Genomic DNA, 18,703 nt, shown 5'->3' with positions numbered 1-18,703 from the left:
AAGAGTGTTCCAGAAAAGGGGAACATTCCGTGCTAAGGCCCTGAGGCCAGCCTGCACTCAGGTATGTGTGGTCTATAGCAAGAAGGCCAGTGTGGAAAGTAGGGTGAGCAAGAAGAGAAAGAAGGAAGGGAGAGCCTCGGGTCCACTCAGGAAGGGCCTTACAGGGCACAAGAGGAACTTTGGATTTTATTCTAGGTGAGGTGGAAAACTTCCCTGAAGGGTTTCGACAGGTAAGTCCCAGGATTTAGTTTACATATTGAAAAGATGTCCCTGGCTGCTGAGAGAGAAGGGAGGGCAGGGTAGAAGCCAGACCCATTAGAAGGTTTGCTCCCTCAGTGGCCCAGGCAGAAGGTGGAGGTGGCTTGGTCCAGACGGTCACTGGTGGAGGAGGTGAGAAGGGGTGAAATGGGCATACATTTTGAAGGAAGATACCACAGGATGTGCTAATGGACACATCTTGCCTGCTGATCTTTGAATCTCACAAATGATATGTAGCCAAAAAATGTTTGCCCTTGCCCAAATTCAGATCTGATCTCTAAAGAGGGTGGCAATGTAGGTAGTGGCAAGTGACAGACCCAGGTCAAGCCAGCTCCCTCACACGCACTGGCCAGGGGTCTTGTCCTCATGGCAGAGAAGGGCCTGCAAAGCAGGCATTGCCGCCCACCCCACCACCCCCCGGAAGCAAGATTTGAGATTCAAGAGAATAAGCCACCGTCTGGAAAGACCCTTTCAAAAAGGAGTTTGAGAAATTCTAGAACCTTCTAAAAGGGCTGTCAGGGAGATGCACACCCATTTGCATGGGCAAGTTTGGGTATTTTGGTCATTCACTCCATGACACGACCTGGTAGCCACAGCCCCTCCTCCTGCACAAGTCGGTTCTCTAAGGGGCCTTTTCTGTCAAAAAGAAACCACTGCTGTGGCTGCTTTGAGACAGACTTTAGGGGGAGTTTCATGCTCCATGAGTCTCAGTGGTGAAAGGGTCAAGATGCTCTTTAAATACCACAAGTGGCCAAATGATTAGATCAAGGTGCAAACCCACGCCTATAATAATGGCTACTTTCCTTTTAATTTTCTTTTTCTTTTTTTCTTTTCTCCTCTTTTCTCTTTCTTTCTTTCTTTCTTTCTTTCTTCTTTCTTTTCTTTCTTTCTTTCTTTCTTTCTTTCTTCTTCTTTTTTTATGACCAACAGGTATATAGTTACTCACAACGTGTCAGGCAGGTTCTCATTACTGTATGAAACATTAAGTCATTTCATGCTTATAATAATAATAGTAGGAACTGCTAGTAGCCTTCATTCGATACTCAATACGCATTTATTGAGCATTTTGCAGATGAGGACAATGAGTCACAGCGGAGCTGAGTGACTTGCCCAGATCACTAAAGCTAGTAAGGGGCAGAGCCAAGATTAAAACCTGGGACTTCTGGCTCTGGAATCTGGGCTCTGAACCACCATACTAAGCTGCCCAACACTGACTGTGCTTTGGTGGAAATCTGTATATCTATTTAAAATATTTTCAGCTGCAAATAAAAGACAACTCAGAGTAGCATAAAGAAGTAGGAATTGTTTCAATAACAGAAAGTCTGGAGGTAGTCTTCTGTCCTGGGTTGGTGGGACAGCCTAACAGTGCTATCAAAGATCCAGGCTTTTCCTATCTTTTCTTTTCTTTTCTTTTTTTTAAGATCCTATTATATTTATTTTTATGTTTTTATTATTTTTTTAATAATAATTTTTTATTATGTTATGTTAGTCACCATACAGTACATCTCTAGTTTTTGATGTAAAGTTCCATGATTCATTACTTGCGTATAACACCCAGTGCACCATGCAATATGTGCCCTCCTTACTACCCATCACCAGCCTATCCCATTCCCCCACCCCCTCCCCTCTGAAGCCCTCAGTTTGTTTCCCAGAGTCCATAGTCTCTCATGGTTCATTCCCCCTTCTGTTTACCCCCCTTCTGTCTTCCCTTTCTTCTCCTACCGATCTTCCTACTTCTTATGTTCCATAAATGAGTGAAACCATATGATAATCGTCTTTCTCTGCTTGACTTATTTCTCTTAGCATTATCTACTCCAGTGCCGTCCATGTTGCTGCAATGTTGTGAAATTTATCTTTTCTGTTTCAGGATTTCAGTCTGTTGACTTGTCACCTCATGTCTGCAAGATGGCTGCTATACCTCCAGGTATCTTACCCTAGATCCCTGAAGGAAAAAAAAAAAAAGATAAGAATGAGCATCCCCTGTGGGGTACTTTGTCTTTTTATTTGAAAAGAGGACCGCTCCCTAACAAAACTAGATAACATGCCTGCCATGTCCATACCTGGTCTAAACCAATCTTGATTCATCTCATTAGGCTGCATTGGAACCTGTCTTCCCTGAGGCCCCAGGGATAGATACCACCTGAATCTACCATGGTTCTATGCAGTGAGAGACAATGGCCATTTTGGAGACAACAGATAGCATTTGTCACCGTAGGTATTACTATCCCCATTTTACATGCGCACTTTGCAGCTGGAAGTCACAAAGTTGAGATTGCATGGCTGGTAAAATGGTAGCCCCAGAATATTAACCCAGATCTGCCTGACTCTAAATCACATCTAAATCTTAACTATGGCATAGTACATTGTTGAGTGGAGTCAGGAATGGATGGGCACACATTTGGCTTTATTACTAATAGTTGTGGAGGCGTGAGAAACTTACCCAGCCTCCCTAAGCCTCAAACTTCTTATCTCTAAATTGTGGCTAGCCATTGCTATGATACCTGACCAGAAGGTGGCTGCAAGAGTAAATGAAATAATATATGTAAAGAGCCTGACAATACTAAGCAATCAATAATTCTTGGCTTTATTATTATTGTCACTTATTACTGCTGTTGTTATTTTAATGCCATGAGACTTTGTAGCCACAGTGCACTTGGACCCAAATGAAATACTACTTGGGGCATCTCTGGGTGGCATGGTGGTGGTACAGACTAGTGAGTTTTTCCCTCATCAGTAGTCAATGTGTAATGAGCATTAACTGAGCACCTACTGCACACATTGTGCCATGGAGATGCAGTGATGAGGAGGCAGATGTTGCTCTCAGGAAGTGTAGAGATTCAGAGATCTTCAAAGTTCCTTTCCACAATAAAATTTGATGTTAACCAGAAGGTGAAGCCAATAACTTCCAACCCGGGGTTGTTTTGAGGATTAATGTGTTTGAGGTAATATAACTGTAAGCACTGAATAAATGTAAAAAAACCACAAAGCTTAGGCAGTTTCTTACAAGGCAAAAATAGTCTTACATGTGATGCATCAGTCAGGCTCCTGGTGTCTACCCAAATGAGTTGAAATCTTATGTCCACTTAAAAATCTGCACGCAATTTACACTGGCTTTATTTCTAATGGCTAAAACTTGGAAGCAACCAAGATGTCCTTCAGTAGGTGAATAGATAAGTAAACTGGGGTACCTTCAGGCAATGGAAATTATTCAGCACTAAAAAGAGATGAATAATCAAGCCATACAAAGACATGGAGGGGACTTACATGCATATTACTAGGTGAAAGAAACCAAACAGAAAAGACTCCGTATTGTGTGATTCCAACGTTATGACATTCTGGAAAATGCAAAACTATGGTGACAGTAAAAGATCAGTGAGGTTTCCAGGGGTTTGGGAGGAATTAGGGACGGATGAATCGGTGGAACATAGAGGATTTTTAGGATGGTGCAACTATGCTGAGATAACGTCATTGTCAATAAAGGGATTTTGCATGTGTCAAAAATCCACAGAATGATACAACAGAGTGGGCCCTGAATATAAAGTATGGACTTTATTTAATCATAATGTATTGTTTCATAACTTATAACAAACATCACACAAATGCCAGATGTCAGCAATACGGGAAATGGTGGGGAAGGGGGTTGGTAGATATGAGCTCTCTACTTCTCAATTTTTTTATAAACCTAAAATTTCTCTAAAAAATAAAGTCTATTAATTTAAATATATCTATCTATATTGCCAGGTAGATAAAGTTTAATAAATTTCATATATTTTGATCCAAGGATTCCACTTCTGATTTCCTTGAGATAACAGCACATACTAGAAGGATCTGTTCATTTATAGAAGGGAAAAGAGTACGCAACCTGAAGTTGCTCACTAGCAAACACATGGATACAAGCAAATTAAACAACGGTGGTTGAAAATGTTCTGAACACGGACAACGCTTCCGGGGAAAATGCCCAGGAGGAAACAATGAAGAGTGTCTTAAGATAACTATTTAAAACAAGAGAAAAGCTTTACGGCCCCTTGATACTGTACTTGCCCTGATGCTACGGAGGGTCATAAGATTATGGAGAATCTTTTATTCTTTTTTCAATTTCTTGTAATATTTTAAATATATATTTAGAAGATATATTTTTAAGGGTCTATGGACCCTCTAGCTAGGGAAAAAAATGACAAGAATGGTAGCAAACCAGACAGCTACTAATCAAAGCACCAGCTTCAGTTCCACCACAATTGCTTGGCGGTTTCGGCGGGGAAGTCGGTGTTCTTCGTACTTGGATAACTTGAAGGTCATCTGGGGAATTCACTGAAAGTCACAAGGCTACACAGCTCCTGCTGCATACATTCCACCAAAGCAATTAGCATCTGAAGCTCTGGCTTGGTTGAAAAGATACTATTGAGAACACAGTACAGTCAGTTAAGAATGTTACTCACTCACTCACTCACCTACCCAGCAAGGCTATATTTACTGTTTACTAGAGGCCAGGCACTGGGGGTGCACATATAAATAAAGTAACACCTCTGACCTTTACTTAAGAACTTCCAGTCCAGTCTCCCCAGAACCCCATGTTTCCACACTGCAATACTTTTAATGGTGGAAAAGCACACTACCTGTATAAAGACAGGCATAACCTTGAGCTCTGTGGTCACCCTAAGTCCTCCCCAAGGGCAGGAACCATCCCTACAAGCTACAAGATGAAAACTACCCCCTTCCCCCAACTCCCTGCACCCCATGCTTCTTCACTTATGCTAACTTTTAGGGTCAGGAAGTTTATTTCTTTTTTTTTTTTTTTTTTTTTTTTTTTTTAAAGATTTTATTTATTTATTCGACAGAGATAGAGACAGCCAGCGAGAGAGGGAACACAAGCAGGGGGAGTGGGAGAGGAAGAAGCAGGCTCATAGAGGAGGAGCCTGATATGGGGCTCGATCCCATAACGCCGGGATCACGCCCTGAGCCGAAGGCAGACGCTTAACCGCTGTGCCACCCAGGCGCCCCAGGAAGTTTATTTCTGAGTCTACCTCCCACCCCACCCCCACAACATCAAGCATTTCAGATCAAGTTATCTGTGAATCATAGGTCAGGTTGACTCATTCTTAAAGTTTCCAGACTGTGAATTAAAACTCTATTGACCACTTAGAGGAGGGTCAAGTATAGGGAGAGACAGTGTGACTTGCTCTGCATTTATCTGTAAAAAGGCAAAGCAGGGGTGTAAGTATTTTATTGAAATGGGGGGCGGGGGTGGGATGGGGAAGACACCTGCTGAAAAATTCGCCATGAGTGAGGGTTGGTGAATGAATAGGACCCATCAGTCCCTTTTCCCAGGAAGTGAAGCTATGTATCGTGCTGATGGCGTTCTGTTTGTTTCATTTTGGTCCGTGTGAACAGTATTTATGGTAGGCTTTTGGAAAGTGTTACAGACTCAGAGCCAAGGAAAGGGGAAAGAAGGTAGCTTGGGTTGAGCACCTGCTGAGGGTCTCATTTCATCTTTCAAGATGGAGCAGGGCAGGAAGCTGAGGTGGGGAGAGGTGCTGTTCCCAGCCCCAGGAGCTTGCGGTGGAAGGGCTCCCCAAACTGGCCTCAGTCCATACAGACCTGCTCAACCAGGGGACACGGACCCCAAGGGATGTTCAGAAACAGCAGCTCACAGGAGGGTGAAAAAGTGTGGGGAGCAGGGAAAATGGAACCCAGAGAACAGGTGGGGCTCCAGCACCCACGCAGTTTTCACACCCACTGACCACAACCTTTCACCTGCCCGATCACACTACCTCAAGACCAATGTGTAATGCCAAGGCCAGGGGCCAGAATTCTCGCCCCATGTGGGAAAACCTGACTGGGACCCCGAGGGAAACCCGGCCTGTGTGTGAATCACCCCGTGACCCATGTGGTCCTGCGTCTCAAAGTAGGGGATACACATCAACATGAGCTTCGGGGCTCAGGGGAGGGGGAAAGTCTACCTATGAATCATGGCTGTGCAGAAACTTCTCTGGGCCTCTCTGGGAACCCACTGAAGGTCTTCACCAGGGGCTGGGCCAGCTGCACACTTCTCATGTGAAAGAAGGTGATTTCAGGGGTTTTGGTGGCCTTTTAAGGTGTCCCATCAATTCACAAGATGAGCTATCAGCAGGTGACGAGGCTCAGAAATGCCAGATGAAACACAAGTGAGTGTGGTTTTCAACTTTTTTTTTTTTTTTTAAGCAGACGTTTGGCTACTTTGAAATCGTATTATTAACAGATCGAAATCCAGAGAAGGTTAGCAATCACACAGCTGGAACTAGATAAGCCTGCAGGGAGAACTGGGGGGCCCGGGACCTCTTCCCCCAAAACCACACAGCCTTGCTCAGAACAAAGAGATGGCACAGAGCAAAGGAAAAAGTATATATATACATTTTAATTGGATAATAAAGTAATGAGAAAGTAAGAGCCAAAGGCAGTACATTCTGGACTTTGTGACTTCTACCCAGCTAAAAGCTCTGGGCTCCATCTCTATTTAACAATTTTAAAATATATTTTGGGGCGCCTGGGTGGCTCAGTTGGTTAAGCGTCTGCTTCCAGCTTGGGTCATGATCCCAGGGTCCCAAGTCAGGCTCCCGGCTCAGTGGGGAGTCTGCTTCTCCCTCTGCCCCCACCCCCTGGCTCCTGTGCTCAGTCTCTCTCTCAAATAAATAAGTAATCTTTAAAAAATTTTTAAAAATATGTTTTAATTAAAATATAACAAAATATACTTAATTAATTAAAATGAAATTTAAAATGTATTCTAAAATTGCCCCTCTCCCATCTGGACACATAGTGAAGAGTAAGCTAGTACCTTCTGTGTAAGAAACCTGGGGCATTGTGTTATCCTACTATTCAGAGTCCAATAGCCGGAAAAGGCTCAAGAGTCCATTGTGCAGATGAGAAAATAAAGGTCCACGGAGAGGAAATGACCTGCCCAGGGAAATGCAGCTGGCTCTGAGCAGAGCTAACACCGTAGCTAACACCACGCTCTATGCAGACCTGCGGAATTCCCCGTGCACAGCGCACCTCCCTTGCTTCTGCAGACAAGGGAATTCAGGTCCCTCCATCAATCCTTAGCATCTCACAGGATTCTGTCCACTGGTTTGGCATAATCTCCAAGGCAGCTGGCTGATTTTCATGAAACGTGCTGTAACTACCAAAGTTAGCAGCGGACATGGTTAGTTTCTTAACATGTACACGAGAAGGAATCCTGAACTACAAGGAGCATGAGAACAAAGAATTTATGTATTTGATCGACTAAAAGGTATATCCACGCAATGTATTAAAACTAAGTGGAAGTTAAAAGGATAAGCCAGCTGACATGGATAGCACTCCTGGATATATCGCTGAGTGGGAAAAGGCAAGTAATCAGTTTATCAAGGTGTGCAAAAACAGTGCCGCGTGTGCGTGAACACACGTGAGTACATCAGAAAGGTCTACGAGGATGTGTTCCAAAGTAATAACCCAAGCAGAGCTGATGAACAAACAATGATACGGACCCAATGATTAAAAAGAACTTTAGCTTTATTTGGAAAGTTTTATTTTTTCAAGGTGAAAACATTCGCTTACTATTTGTATAATAAATGGCTGATTTTTTTTTAAAAAGAGAAAAATGGATTTTACTCATTCATCTATGTATCCATCCTACTCTTTGAGCACTGACTGCTTCTGGGTGAGAGGAAGGTTTGTCTGCTTGGTTCACGTAATGAGGTAGGTTACGTGTGTTCTGGGGAAGGAAGGCAACAGTACAGAGTGGGAAAATAAAGGGATTTCTATGTTGCATGGGCGATCCAGAGACCAAAGCAGTCCCCAGTAAAATTCCGTCAAGTCCTGCCATCTTGAACAAAAGGGCAATGACAATAGTTTGCAAATGGACAAAACTTTGAAAATTTTATTTTTTCTATATATATTTTTTTTTTTTGAGATTTTATTTATTTTTATTTTAGAGAGAGAAAGAGAGAGAGAGCCCGTGAACAGGGGGAGGGGCAGCGGGAAAGTGTGAGGGAGAATCCCAAGCAGACTCAGGGCTAAGTGTGGAACCTCATGAGGGGCTCAATCCCATGACCCTGAGATCATGACCTGAACCGAAACCAAGTGTCGGACACTCAACCAAGGGAACCACCCAGGCGCCCCAAAACTTTGGTAATTTTAAAGGAATTTCAATTGTCTTTGACTTTAGTTAGAGTTCACAAAGGAATATATGATGATACAAAGGACAGTCTGTGGTCCCCAAGAATTTAACCCCCACAGAGGGAGATGGTCTCGGTGCTTCTTAAAGGCACTGACTCTTTGGCGGTGTTTATCGGTACGTATGGCTTACTCTGCTAGGCTAGAAATGGCCTCCGCCAAAATTGCTGTTTCGATTTGGATTTCTCAAAATAACTCATGAGAAGCCTATAGTATGAGGAAGAGGGTCGCACACAGCTCCAGGGAGGAAAAGAAAAAGCATTTGATTTGAATCACCTAAGAGCGGAAACTGACTGCAAATATCTCCTTGTAGCAACTGCTATATAATTACCCATCCTAATGGAATCCTTTCACAACCAAAGCAGTTCAACAAGGAAGTTTAATTGAAAATAAAATTTCCAGACCAACTGTTCTGTCAAAACCACATTAAATGAAGATACCTCAGTAGTGATCGATCACTGCTAAATGTTTCATGTGTTACGGGCGAGGGGCGGGAAGGGGTGAGTGTTCTCCTATGTGGGGGAAACATGGCGATCTTCTAGGCTCCTTTTTCCAGGTTCATGCATCTTCTAGTCACTGGGCACAAGGATTCAGTTCTCTCTGGGTCCATATTACCTCTGTCAAGTGTTTTCCAGTCTCCTGAAAATAAGAAGCCAGGATGAAAATCTCCAAGATAAAGACAGGGAGAGAAGAGAAAATGACACTCGCCATCCAATCTGCTCATCAGCACAAGACGAGTCCCATTCCAGACACAGGCTCGTGGAGGATGGCAGTGATGGAAAATGACCTTCGCCACTTGGGACGTTCCTGTGTGTCCCTCAGCTGTGTGACGGCTGCTGAGTTACTTAACATCTCTGAGCAGTTCTCTCACCTAAAAAAAAAAAAAAAAAATACACACCCTCTGGACAGTCAGGAAGAGGAAAGGTGATAATGTCACAATTAACAGCTACCCAGTGACAGAGCCGGAATCCATGCAGTGTAGGGCTCTAGACAGTATCTGGTACTGCATGGGGTGTGAACAGGGCTGGAAGGAGGATGCGGTGCTTCCTTGCTATTCCAAACGGGTCAGTGTGTGGGCCAGCGGCATCAGCAGCACCTGGGAGCCCACCATGATTAGTGCAGGATGTCAGCCCCACACAGATTCACTGAGTGAGAATCTGCATTTAACAAGGGTTCCCTGGAGATCAAATTTGAGGAACAACGGCTTTGGCCATCTTTCAGGTGCATGGTTCTGCACCAGGTGACCGAGTCAACAGAACGTGGTCTAAAAGCTGCCCCTGGGGGAGAAGCAGGGTCCCCAGAGGGCCACCTGTGGCAGGCACATTTCTGGAGACCATCCCAAATTGTCTTCCAGTCTTCCTGCTTCCTGCCTACAGAGAAGGAAATCAAGGCAGAGCCCAGGACCTCCTGAAACCGAGGGATTCTCCACCAGTGGGGACGGACCACACTGGGATACACAGTCATGTCGTCACAGATGTCCCCATGTCATCACGTGTGCCCAGGAATAGGCCCCGAGCGCAGAGAGGACAACGGCAGCAGCTAATAGGTGGCAAGTGGGAATGGTGTTAGAAACTCAGGAGAAATGGGACGGACGGCAGTCTGCCCTCTTTTCCCTGATTGTGGCCTAAATCACAGTGCTCATGTGCTCTAAGACACAACGACCTGACCCGCAGAGAAAGAAATGGTATTCACACACGGGGATTTTGCCATCAATGTGCAGACCATCTAAAATCACAGATGGGACTCTTGACATTGACTGGTTCCGGGAAGGGAGACCTATGGGCTGGGGAACTGGAAATTGAGGAAGAAGAGAAGAAAGAAGAGAAGGAAGAAGGAAAGAGAGGGAGGAACGTTGAATTTTAAAAAATCATAATAAAATAAAAGACAGTTGAGTCTCCTGTTATACATTCAGGGTTAGGTTTCAAACTCCTCCTGGGATATTCAGGCCACGAAGCCATCTTTTCTGCTTAAAGTCACACTGCTGAGCCTGTGATCCTTTGTTCAGACTGAGTAGCTTGGTCCCTCACACCCAGCACACCTATGGATGAAAATGCTCACGTGGAGAAATCTGGCAAGGGCACGTCCTGGGTGGCGAGAGCCACCTTGTTCATTTGCTTCCCCAAACCAACTGACACTAGAGCCACCCCACCCTCCCCAAATCCTAGCGGCTCCCAACTCCAGTTCCTTTGGCTTAGTTAGACAAGGACAAATGTCTTCGAGAAGATTTTCAAGCCTTGGTTTCCAGAGACTTCCCATGACTAAATGGAGTTGGAGGATACTATGCTTACATTTCCTGTGAATGTGTATATGTTGAGAATGGAGATATGAGATGAAAACAGGAGGTGTCAAATCCTAATTCTGGAAGAAGCAGCACTGATTACGCTCCGTTTATAAAGCACTTCCTAAACCCTTCCTGGGAGGAGAGAGAATAGAAACCGGATTTAAAGATGGGGAGACTGAGGCCCAGTAAGGTTTTGCGGTAGAACCAGGAACTCAACGTTGTCCCTTTGCTGTCCCAGGGCACCGGCTTCTCTCATGTCCCTGTACCCCTGTCTCCCCAGCCACCTTCCAGCAATGACCCGCCCATCCACCCACTGCTGGAAGCATTACACTCTATCTTTAAGGTTGGTGATTAGACACGGTTTCTTTTTTTTCTTTCTTTCTTTTTTCTTTTGGTGACTGTTTCTTTACAAAAAGCATCCCTGGGTCTTCGGGTGGAAATTTATTCTACTGATAAGGAGAGTAATGGCAATGTTCCGATGAGCCATGGAGCTACTACTGATGACGTATCATTGGACCGATAAAAGGCCAGCTGTCAAGTCAGAAACTCCTCGGTCAAACTGTGTCCTTAAAAAAAAACAAACCCTCTGTCCTTGCTACTCATCACTCTCTGACATTTGGAAAGCTGATCTCTCTGATGCTCTGGTTTCTTCATTTTTAGAAATGGCAACAGCACCAGCTAATGTTTATCAAATGTGAGCTCTACGTGCCCACCTGCCAGGGTTATTCTAAGTAAGCACTTTGTATTTCCTAACTCATCCAGGACTCGTAACATACGATTACTATTCTCTGCGTACGAATGAGAAAGCTGAGGCACAGAGAGGTAAAGTAACTTGCTGAAGGTCACACAGCTGACAAATGTCAACCGGCATTCTACAGATGGCCTGTGGAGCCTGGGCTTTCACCTTACAGAAATGCTCTCACGGGGCTGTCAGGAGGGCTCTGTGAGGTCACACGATTAAAATGCTTACCGGGTCATCTGACCCAGAGTGAGCACTCAGTAAATTATAACTATTAGGTATCATTCAGAAATTAATTTCTTTGGTGAGGCAGAAACACAAGGGTTAGTACAGTGCGCACGTGGCTGATGAGAAGCTGCTGCCTACAGTGGTCCTGTTCCCTGCCAGGTGTTCCCCCCACCTGCCTTCAGCCGGCGTGTGGCCTCGGAAGCAGGGCGTAGGCAGGACCTTTGGTGTCTGCCCTGCAATCTCCGTACCGACCTCTTCCAAGGGGAGCGCACACAGAAACCTAAGTTGGGGCAGCTAGGACAGGAACAGGTCTGACGTCCACTTGGCAAGAAGAACGGCACATTCCAAAGTGAGTTGGACGGATCGAATCCCCAAAGCAATGGCCATGTGCTGGCTGACTCACGGCTTTAGGAAGTCTCTCTAACTGGCTAACTGCACAGAGTTGGGGGAATGAGTCTTTGTCCAGAAGAGGCAGCAGGACTCAAAACCCTGGCAAAATTCAAGATCTGGTGTGGAAGAAGAGTCCACTGGGGGCTGAACGACCAGTCAGCCGCTGCTTTCGTCCTCCTTATTCAGCTATTCCCAGTTCTGTTCACGTACTTGGAAGAGGCACACAGAGGCCGTGGCGATCCTGTTGGCTCCATCAGGGACGGGCCTAGGGAGGACTCCCAGCCCCACCGGGCCAGTGAGACAGAAGGGGAAGTCTACCGGGGATTTCTGGGGAAATTTTGTTCCCGAAGTGAAGATAAGAGAGTGGCAGTAAGAGGAACCCCTTTTCCCTGTGGACGTTCTTCCCGCGTGAAATGCTGTGATAAGGTGAAGTCTGCAGCACTGAAGAGCATCCCAGAGATGCTAATCCGATGTGCTGACGCGCTCGGGCTATCAAATGCAGATGTTCTGAGACATCTGATAACAGCAGGTGCTGGGGAGGATACGGGGAAACAGAAACCCCAGCACACTGCGCCGCTGTAGATGTGCACACTGGTACAGTCATTCTGGAAAATAATCTGGCAGTACTTGTGAAATTAAATATGAGCATACCCAGTGACTCATCCATCCATCCCCACCCAGAGTCCGTACCAGAGAAACTCTCCCACAGTCCCCGTGGGCACAGGTGCGAGCTGTCACCACAGAGCTTGGCTGGGCTTCCCTAGCGTCCATCTCCAGGGGCAAGAGGAGGGAACAGGGCAGGCCCGACGGCAAGGGAAGGCCAGATGCAGCCCTTGGACGAGCTATGTGTACAGAACGAGGAGGAGATCTCTAACAGAACCCCATTTGTCTAAATTAAAAGATACCCAATCATGGCCCTAGAGTGGGTCCCCCTGTGCGGCACACGGCAAACGCTCCGGAGTGGATGCCGATGAGGAGTGAAGGGAACGGAACGGGCAGAACACAGCAAGAAGAAAGACAGGGGTCTTGCAGAGGCCAGAGATAACGTGCCTGGAACAGAGGAGGCGTTCATAACAATTCAAAAGGAAAAATGCAACCAGATTTGGAGTCAGAAAACCCAGCTATCCACGTTCCCATGATTGATTCTTACTGGCTGTGGGCCCTCTGGCAGATAACCTACAGCCTCAGTTTCCCCACTGCAAAAGCAGATACAAAAAGAGGCCAGCCCTACAGAGGAGACCTGTGCAGATCCCCAGTTTGGAATGCAGCAACTGGATGGCAACCGAGGACTCAGCTTTCTCGTCTGTAAAATGGGGACTATGACATTACCCAGCTGGTGCCTTTAGGACGAGGTTGCGATGAGACATGAGGAGGGCAGGACTAAAAGCACAATGACAAGCAACACTGTCGGGCACACTTGGGAGGAAGGGAGCATATCCCCCAGGGAGCTCAGGCTTGTACCAGGCACTGTGCCGGGCGCTCGGCGGCACACCTCGCCCTCACTGGGTGCGGCACGCGGGGCCTTCAGACCTGGGAGCAGTGCCCGCCACTCACCGCAGGGCGTCCATGCTGTCCTGGGCACAAGCCTGAGGGAGGGGGCATTTCAGGCTGTCTTTACGTGCTCACTCCTGGACACCCGGGGCCCTACAAATCCACACAGGTATTTCTTTTTCTTTCCTGTCGTGGCAGTGAATCCATTTTTAACTAGATAAGCTAGGTTACCAAAAAGAGAAGAGACGAGAGGAAGAAAGTGTGATAACTTGCCTGTTACACCACCAAGTATAGGCAAATCTTCATTTTTCCAACAAAGAGCCACTCTCTTTCTGTAACTTCCGTAATCCAGGAAGGACCCATTGCTGTAGGTGACTATCACACCACGGACTGTCACCGCTCTCCTCAAAGTGAACATTTCCTCCCCATCCCTCAGATGCCTGGGGAAGAGTCAGTGGCGCCCGAGTACCACATATCCCTGGATGCCACTTTGTTTCCAGTTTTGCTCCTACCTGTGCCCAGCGACAGAGAACCGCCTCCCTGCAAACCAGCGCCTTCCCTCCTGGAGAGTGTCTCTGAAATACGTTCCCTGAACAGGGATACGAGGTCAACGTGATGCTTTTTTTTTTTTAAGATTTTATTTTTATTTATTCGACAGAGATAGAGACAGCCAGCGAGAGAGGGAACACAAGCAGGGGAGTGGGAGAGGAAGAAGCAGGCTCATAGCGGAGAAGCCTGATGTGGGGCTCGATCCCATAACGCCGGGATCATGCCCTGAGCCGAAGGCAGACGCTTAACTGCTGTGCCACCCAGGCACCCCAACATGATGCTTTGATATCTATTCTGACAGATAGTTTTTTTCCAAAAGATCCATTTATGCTGCCACCTGTGACAGAGGCATGGGCCAGGTCTTCGAATAAACTCCCCACCCCGTCATTCTATCGTCTGGTAACAGGCAGGGAGTGGGAGGCCACAGACACACTTGGAGCCTCAGGGAAGGTGGACTGTCCCCCGAGATCACTGATGCTCTACCTTCCAGTGAGATCCGTCTGTTCACGAGCTCACAGAGGGCTTCTGCATGCAAAGTGATCTCCTTCACACAGGCCAGCCTGAGGAGTGGAGAGGGCAATGGGACAGTGGGGGTGGGGGGCAGGGGCAGCCTCAGGCCTCCGGGAGAGAAGACGAAGCAAGGGAATAACCAAAGAGAATGCTTGCATGAAAAACTGCAGTTAAAAAGTGCTCCATGCACCGAGCAGGTGTCTCTACGGGACGCAGGCACGCGCCACACGAACGGAGCTGGAAACGTGCAGGAACAAGACTTGTTGTTGGTGGACAATGGCTCTGGATTTGGGCATTTTAGGGTTTTCTTTTTTTTTTCCCCTCTCTGGTGCTCCGGCTCACCCCCGGGAGTGTCTCCAGCCCCCAGGGCTTTCTGCCCAGAGCAGGCGTCTGCCCACCGGGCTCGTTCCCGGCACACTTTCTTCCAGATGGGCTGCAACCTCGCTTCACCTGGGAAGCACAGCTCCCAAAGCGGACGTGAGGCCTGGCTCACCCGCCTGGACAGCCTGAGCTTCTCTGACTTGCCCAGAGCCGCACTGCTCCGACGGCGCTCTGCATTCGAAGCGCAATGCTTCGGGGACCGGACGTGCACCTGGACCGCGCTCGCTGTGGACGGCCAGTCCGGCCTGGGAGCGGGAGCAGCGCGTGGACCGGACTGTGGAAGCGAGGGAGCGGTCCTCAGTGACTCTGCGCTGGTTTCCCCCTTCCACTCCCCAGCCCCGCACTGGCGCGCCAGCCAGTGCTTGGACCGCTTATTTCTCCAATGCCTGTTATCGCCTCGACGCCCGGCCGAGGGATTGCAACACCAAGGCCACTCCTCGACTGTAGAGGCGAGTTAGGGAGTCAGGACGCCAACACGAGGAATGTCAGATACCAGGGAGGAATGAAGGCAAAGATAACAAAGCCAGACAATCAAAGATTGATCGCATGTGGGCACTGGGTGGTCTGGGGTCACGGGGCAGGTCCCTGCGGGCTGCAAAGGAAGTGCTCAGGAAGACCGCAGCATGGGGGGGTCGGGGGGCAGAAGGAGGAGGCGGCGGCCTATGATCCAGGCCAGAAGCGGGGAAGGTGGGCGGCACACTCAGCGGCCAGGGAGGAGCTCCTTGCACCTAGAACAGAAAGAAAACATCTGGAAATCCAGGGAGGGTGAGTTAGGGCCCGAAGTTTGAGGACCCGGAAAGCCAGGTAGGGGAGTCTGTGCTGGGAAACAGAACGTAGAGCTGGGTAAAGCTGTGCGGCCGATGCGAGAAGCTTGTGAGGACATCAGTGCGGAGGCCGCCGTCAGGACGGCCTGCAGGAAGAGCCCCGTCAGTGGGGAGGCGTGTGCTCCCAGGGCGTCCATGTCCCACCTGCCAGCGTGACCCTCCCGGTCAATCCAGGCTGTGACTCCGGTCTCTGCCCCGCAGGCCACATCAATGAGGAGCAGCAAGGCTAAAACTACACTAACACGTAGCCTCGATGTCCAGGGGCTTAAAGCAGCCGAAGTTAATGGCTCCTTCAGGCTCTGTGTCTAACGTGGGCCAAGCAGAGGGCTAGCTCCGACCCGACCGGGCCTGTGCGGGGCACGGCAGGGCACCGGGGCGGAAGAGGGAGGGACCTCTGGACGGGCGCTCGCGAGCATTTCCAGAAGGCCGGAAATTGCACGTCACCTCTGCTCGGTCCTCGTCGGCCAGAACTAGTCACCGCAGGCAAACAAGTGCAACCCTAACGTGCAGGAGACAGAGAGTCTGGAAAAAGGAATGGCCCAGGTGTGTTACTTTCCAGGGCACGTGTAATTTCTTGCTCACTCACATTCAACCGGCAAGAACTGAAAATACATTTACTGAGTGCCCAACATCTTCAAATATGACCGTTTCTTTTAGCCCTTTTATCGGTCCTGTGAGGTGCCAGGTCTCCCCATTCCCATTTTACCGATCAGCAATTTAAGGCTAAAGGGGTTGAGGCGCCCAGACGGGAAGGGGGGGCCTGACTCTACAGCACATGCTGTCCCAGCCCACAATGACAGCAGAGGAAGGTGGCCGGGCGTGGGGCCTTAAGGCACAGCGGTAAGCAGGAGGCTTCTCGAGGCGGATGGCCCGGGCGTGCACTCTGGCTCCACATTCCTGGGCTATGGGATCATGAGCAAGTTACACCTTCCTGTACCTCACGTTCCTTGCCCAGACACCGCCGGGATCCCAACGGCACCCCAACCTCATCGCAGCGCTGCGACAACTAAGGGAGAAGACGCCCGGAAGCCCTCGCAGCCTTCCTAGTATAGAATTGGGGCCCGGAAACACCAGCGATGACATGACGTTAACGTGGCCATCTTATGACAAGGGCATTGGAGCTCACACAGGCCACAGGCCCCTCAACCCAGAGACCATCTACTTCTCAATAGTGCACTGGCCTCCTAGGTCAGGGGGGCTGCCGAGACGGTGGGTGTGCAGGGAGAAAGGCCACGCGGAGTCAGGGCCACCCCAGCACAGGGCCTGCCCTGCACCCAGCCGCTCGCCTTCCCCTCATCTTGTTTTGCTTCCTTCCCAGCCCTTGGAACTCTCTGAAAGGCCCTAACTGTGTGGATGGGTCATCCTGCTTCTAGCCCGTCTCCCCGACTGGAAGGTCTGCTTCAGGTTAGCGTTGGCCGGAGGGTCAGGCTCACGGGAGGGCGCTCAGCAGATAGGAATCGGGGAGCAGAGACACAAAGTTCCCTGAGGGCAGGGGGTGTCAGCTTTATTTGTTGCTACCCTCGCTGCCCAGCACCCAGTGCGACACGTGCGCAGAGAGGCCTGGCCGCCTCCTTGGCCTCAGGGTCCAGCGGGGGACTCAGCCCTTCTTTCTCTGCAGGGGATGATGCTAAAGCCTGGCCACGTCACGTGGGATGCCTGTCAGTGAGCAGTTTCCACACGGAGTCCCCTGCGGCCTGCCCCTTGCCCCCCACTCAGGGCCCCAGGATGGGCCTCAGGGTGGCTTGAGGACACAGGGACCAAAGGGGAGAAAAGTCAGAGTGACAGAGAGACAGAGAGACGTGGGCAGCGAGGTCACGCGCCCCTGCACCCTGGCGCACACACACCGAGCCGTAAATGCTGTGCTCTAACGTGGCCTCTTCTGGAACACGCTTGCGTGGCCGAGGGCGAGTCCTTCTCCCTCTGGCCTTGGTTTCTCTGACAGTCAAACCTGCACACCGAAGAAGAACATTTCTAAGGGTCCTTCTGGATGGAAAATGCTAGGAACACGGCATCATCTCGGCTTCACACCTCAGAGCCCGGCTCAGGGGGCTGGAGCTTCTCCAAGGCTTTTGCAGGCCCCGCAGACAGCTCTCAAGATGGTAACCCCACCTGGCTCCTCCATTAAAAAGAATTCCCACGTAACTGCGGAAGTGGAGCTTATATAAAGTTATATAAATATGCATCGCAATTTCCATTTTGCAGCCCTGGCTTCATATTTTGAAACTAATACACAGCGCCTTCCTGGTCCAACGGACCTAAGCTGTCCGGTGAAAATGCCATTTCCCAGGCCCCACCCCAGAGCTGCTGAATTCGAAAAGCTGGTGGGGGAAGCCCAGGGATCTGCATTTAACCAACTTTCCCAGGTGGTCATTTGCAAACTGAAGTCTGAAAACCACTGCCAGAAAAAGAAGCCGAGAATAGGGGCTGGGGCAGGCATTCTGGAGCCAGAGGGGGGGTTGCAGAGGCGACCAAGGAAGGGGAGGGGACACAGATGACAGCACGTGGCTCCTGTTTTGCATGAGTGCAAATCGCTTCTGCCCATGTGTGCCCTGCGTGTTCCATCAGCGTAAACATAAATTTGCAAAACCCTGACTCACCCTCTGCTGAACCCTTCCCCCCGCCCTGGAAAAACGATACTCACACTCAGCCAGGGGCTGCGTTCCCGCTCCCGAGCCGCGGGAAGACAATGTTTCCAGCGTAGGGCCAGGCTGCTTCAGGCCGAGGCCGCCACCACCAGGAATCGCGCTGCAGGGAAGGACGGAAGCAGCGTGCTCACCCAGAGGTTTGCTCAACTAGTGCGACCCCCCGTTTGTGACAGATCCTAGTCCCCGCAGCGAGCTGTCCCGGTTCATCCGCAGGGACGCAGGT

The 18,703-nt window shown here is 49.0% G+C and overlaps 1 protein-coding gene across 19 annotated transcripts in view; it reads right to left on the bottom strand.

Moving 5' to 3' along the window:
- Window positions 1–2,048: 2,048 nt before the first annotated feature.
- LOC121101714 overlaps window positions 2,049–18,703 on the bottom strand; it is a 230,094-nt gene continuing 213,439 nt past the window's right edge. For 12 of the 19 annotated variants that reach the window (XR_005833717.1, XR_005833715.1, XR_005833719.1 and 9 more), the window contains 2 exons: window positions 18,477–18,580; window positions 8,804–9,313 (listed from right to left, as the gene is read on the bottom strand). Coding sequence is in view for 4 of the 19 variants with exons in the window: in XM_040625985.1 (XP_040481919.1) it covers window positions 9,288–9,313; window positions 18,477–18,580 (130 nt within the window). In the remaining 15 variants the exon portion in view is untranslated. Of the gene's footprint in view, window positions 2,201–8,803; window positions 9,314–11,112; window positions 15,740–17,532; window positions 17,784–18,476; window positions 18,581–18,703 lie in introns of those variants that run through there. The other 7 variants (XR_005833713.1, XR_005833714.1, XR_005833723.1 and 4 more) reach the window with 7 other exon arrangements.

Source organism: Ursus maritimus, unplaced genomic scaffold, assembly GCF_017311325.1.
Source record: "Ursus maritimus isolate PB19 unplaced genomic scaffold, ASM1731132v1 scaffold_9, whole genome shotgun sequence".
In the NCBI taxonomy this organism is placed as follows: domain Eukaryota; kingdom Metazoa; phylum Chordata; class Mammalia; order Carnivora; family Ursidae; genus Ursus; species Ursus maritimus.
The sequence above is the reverse complement of the archived record's forward strand: the minus strand, read 5'-3'. Positions and strand labels throughout refer to the sequence as shown.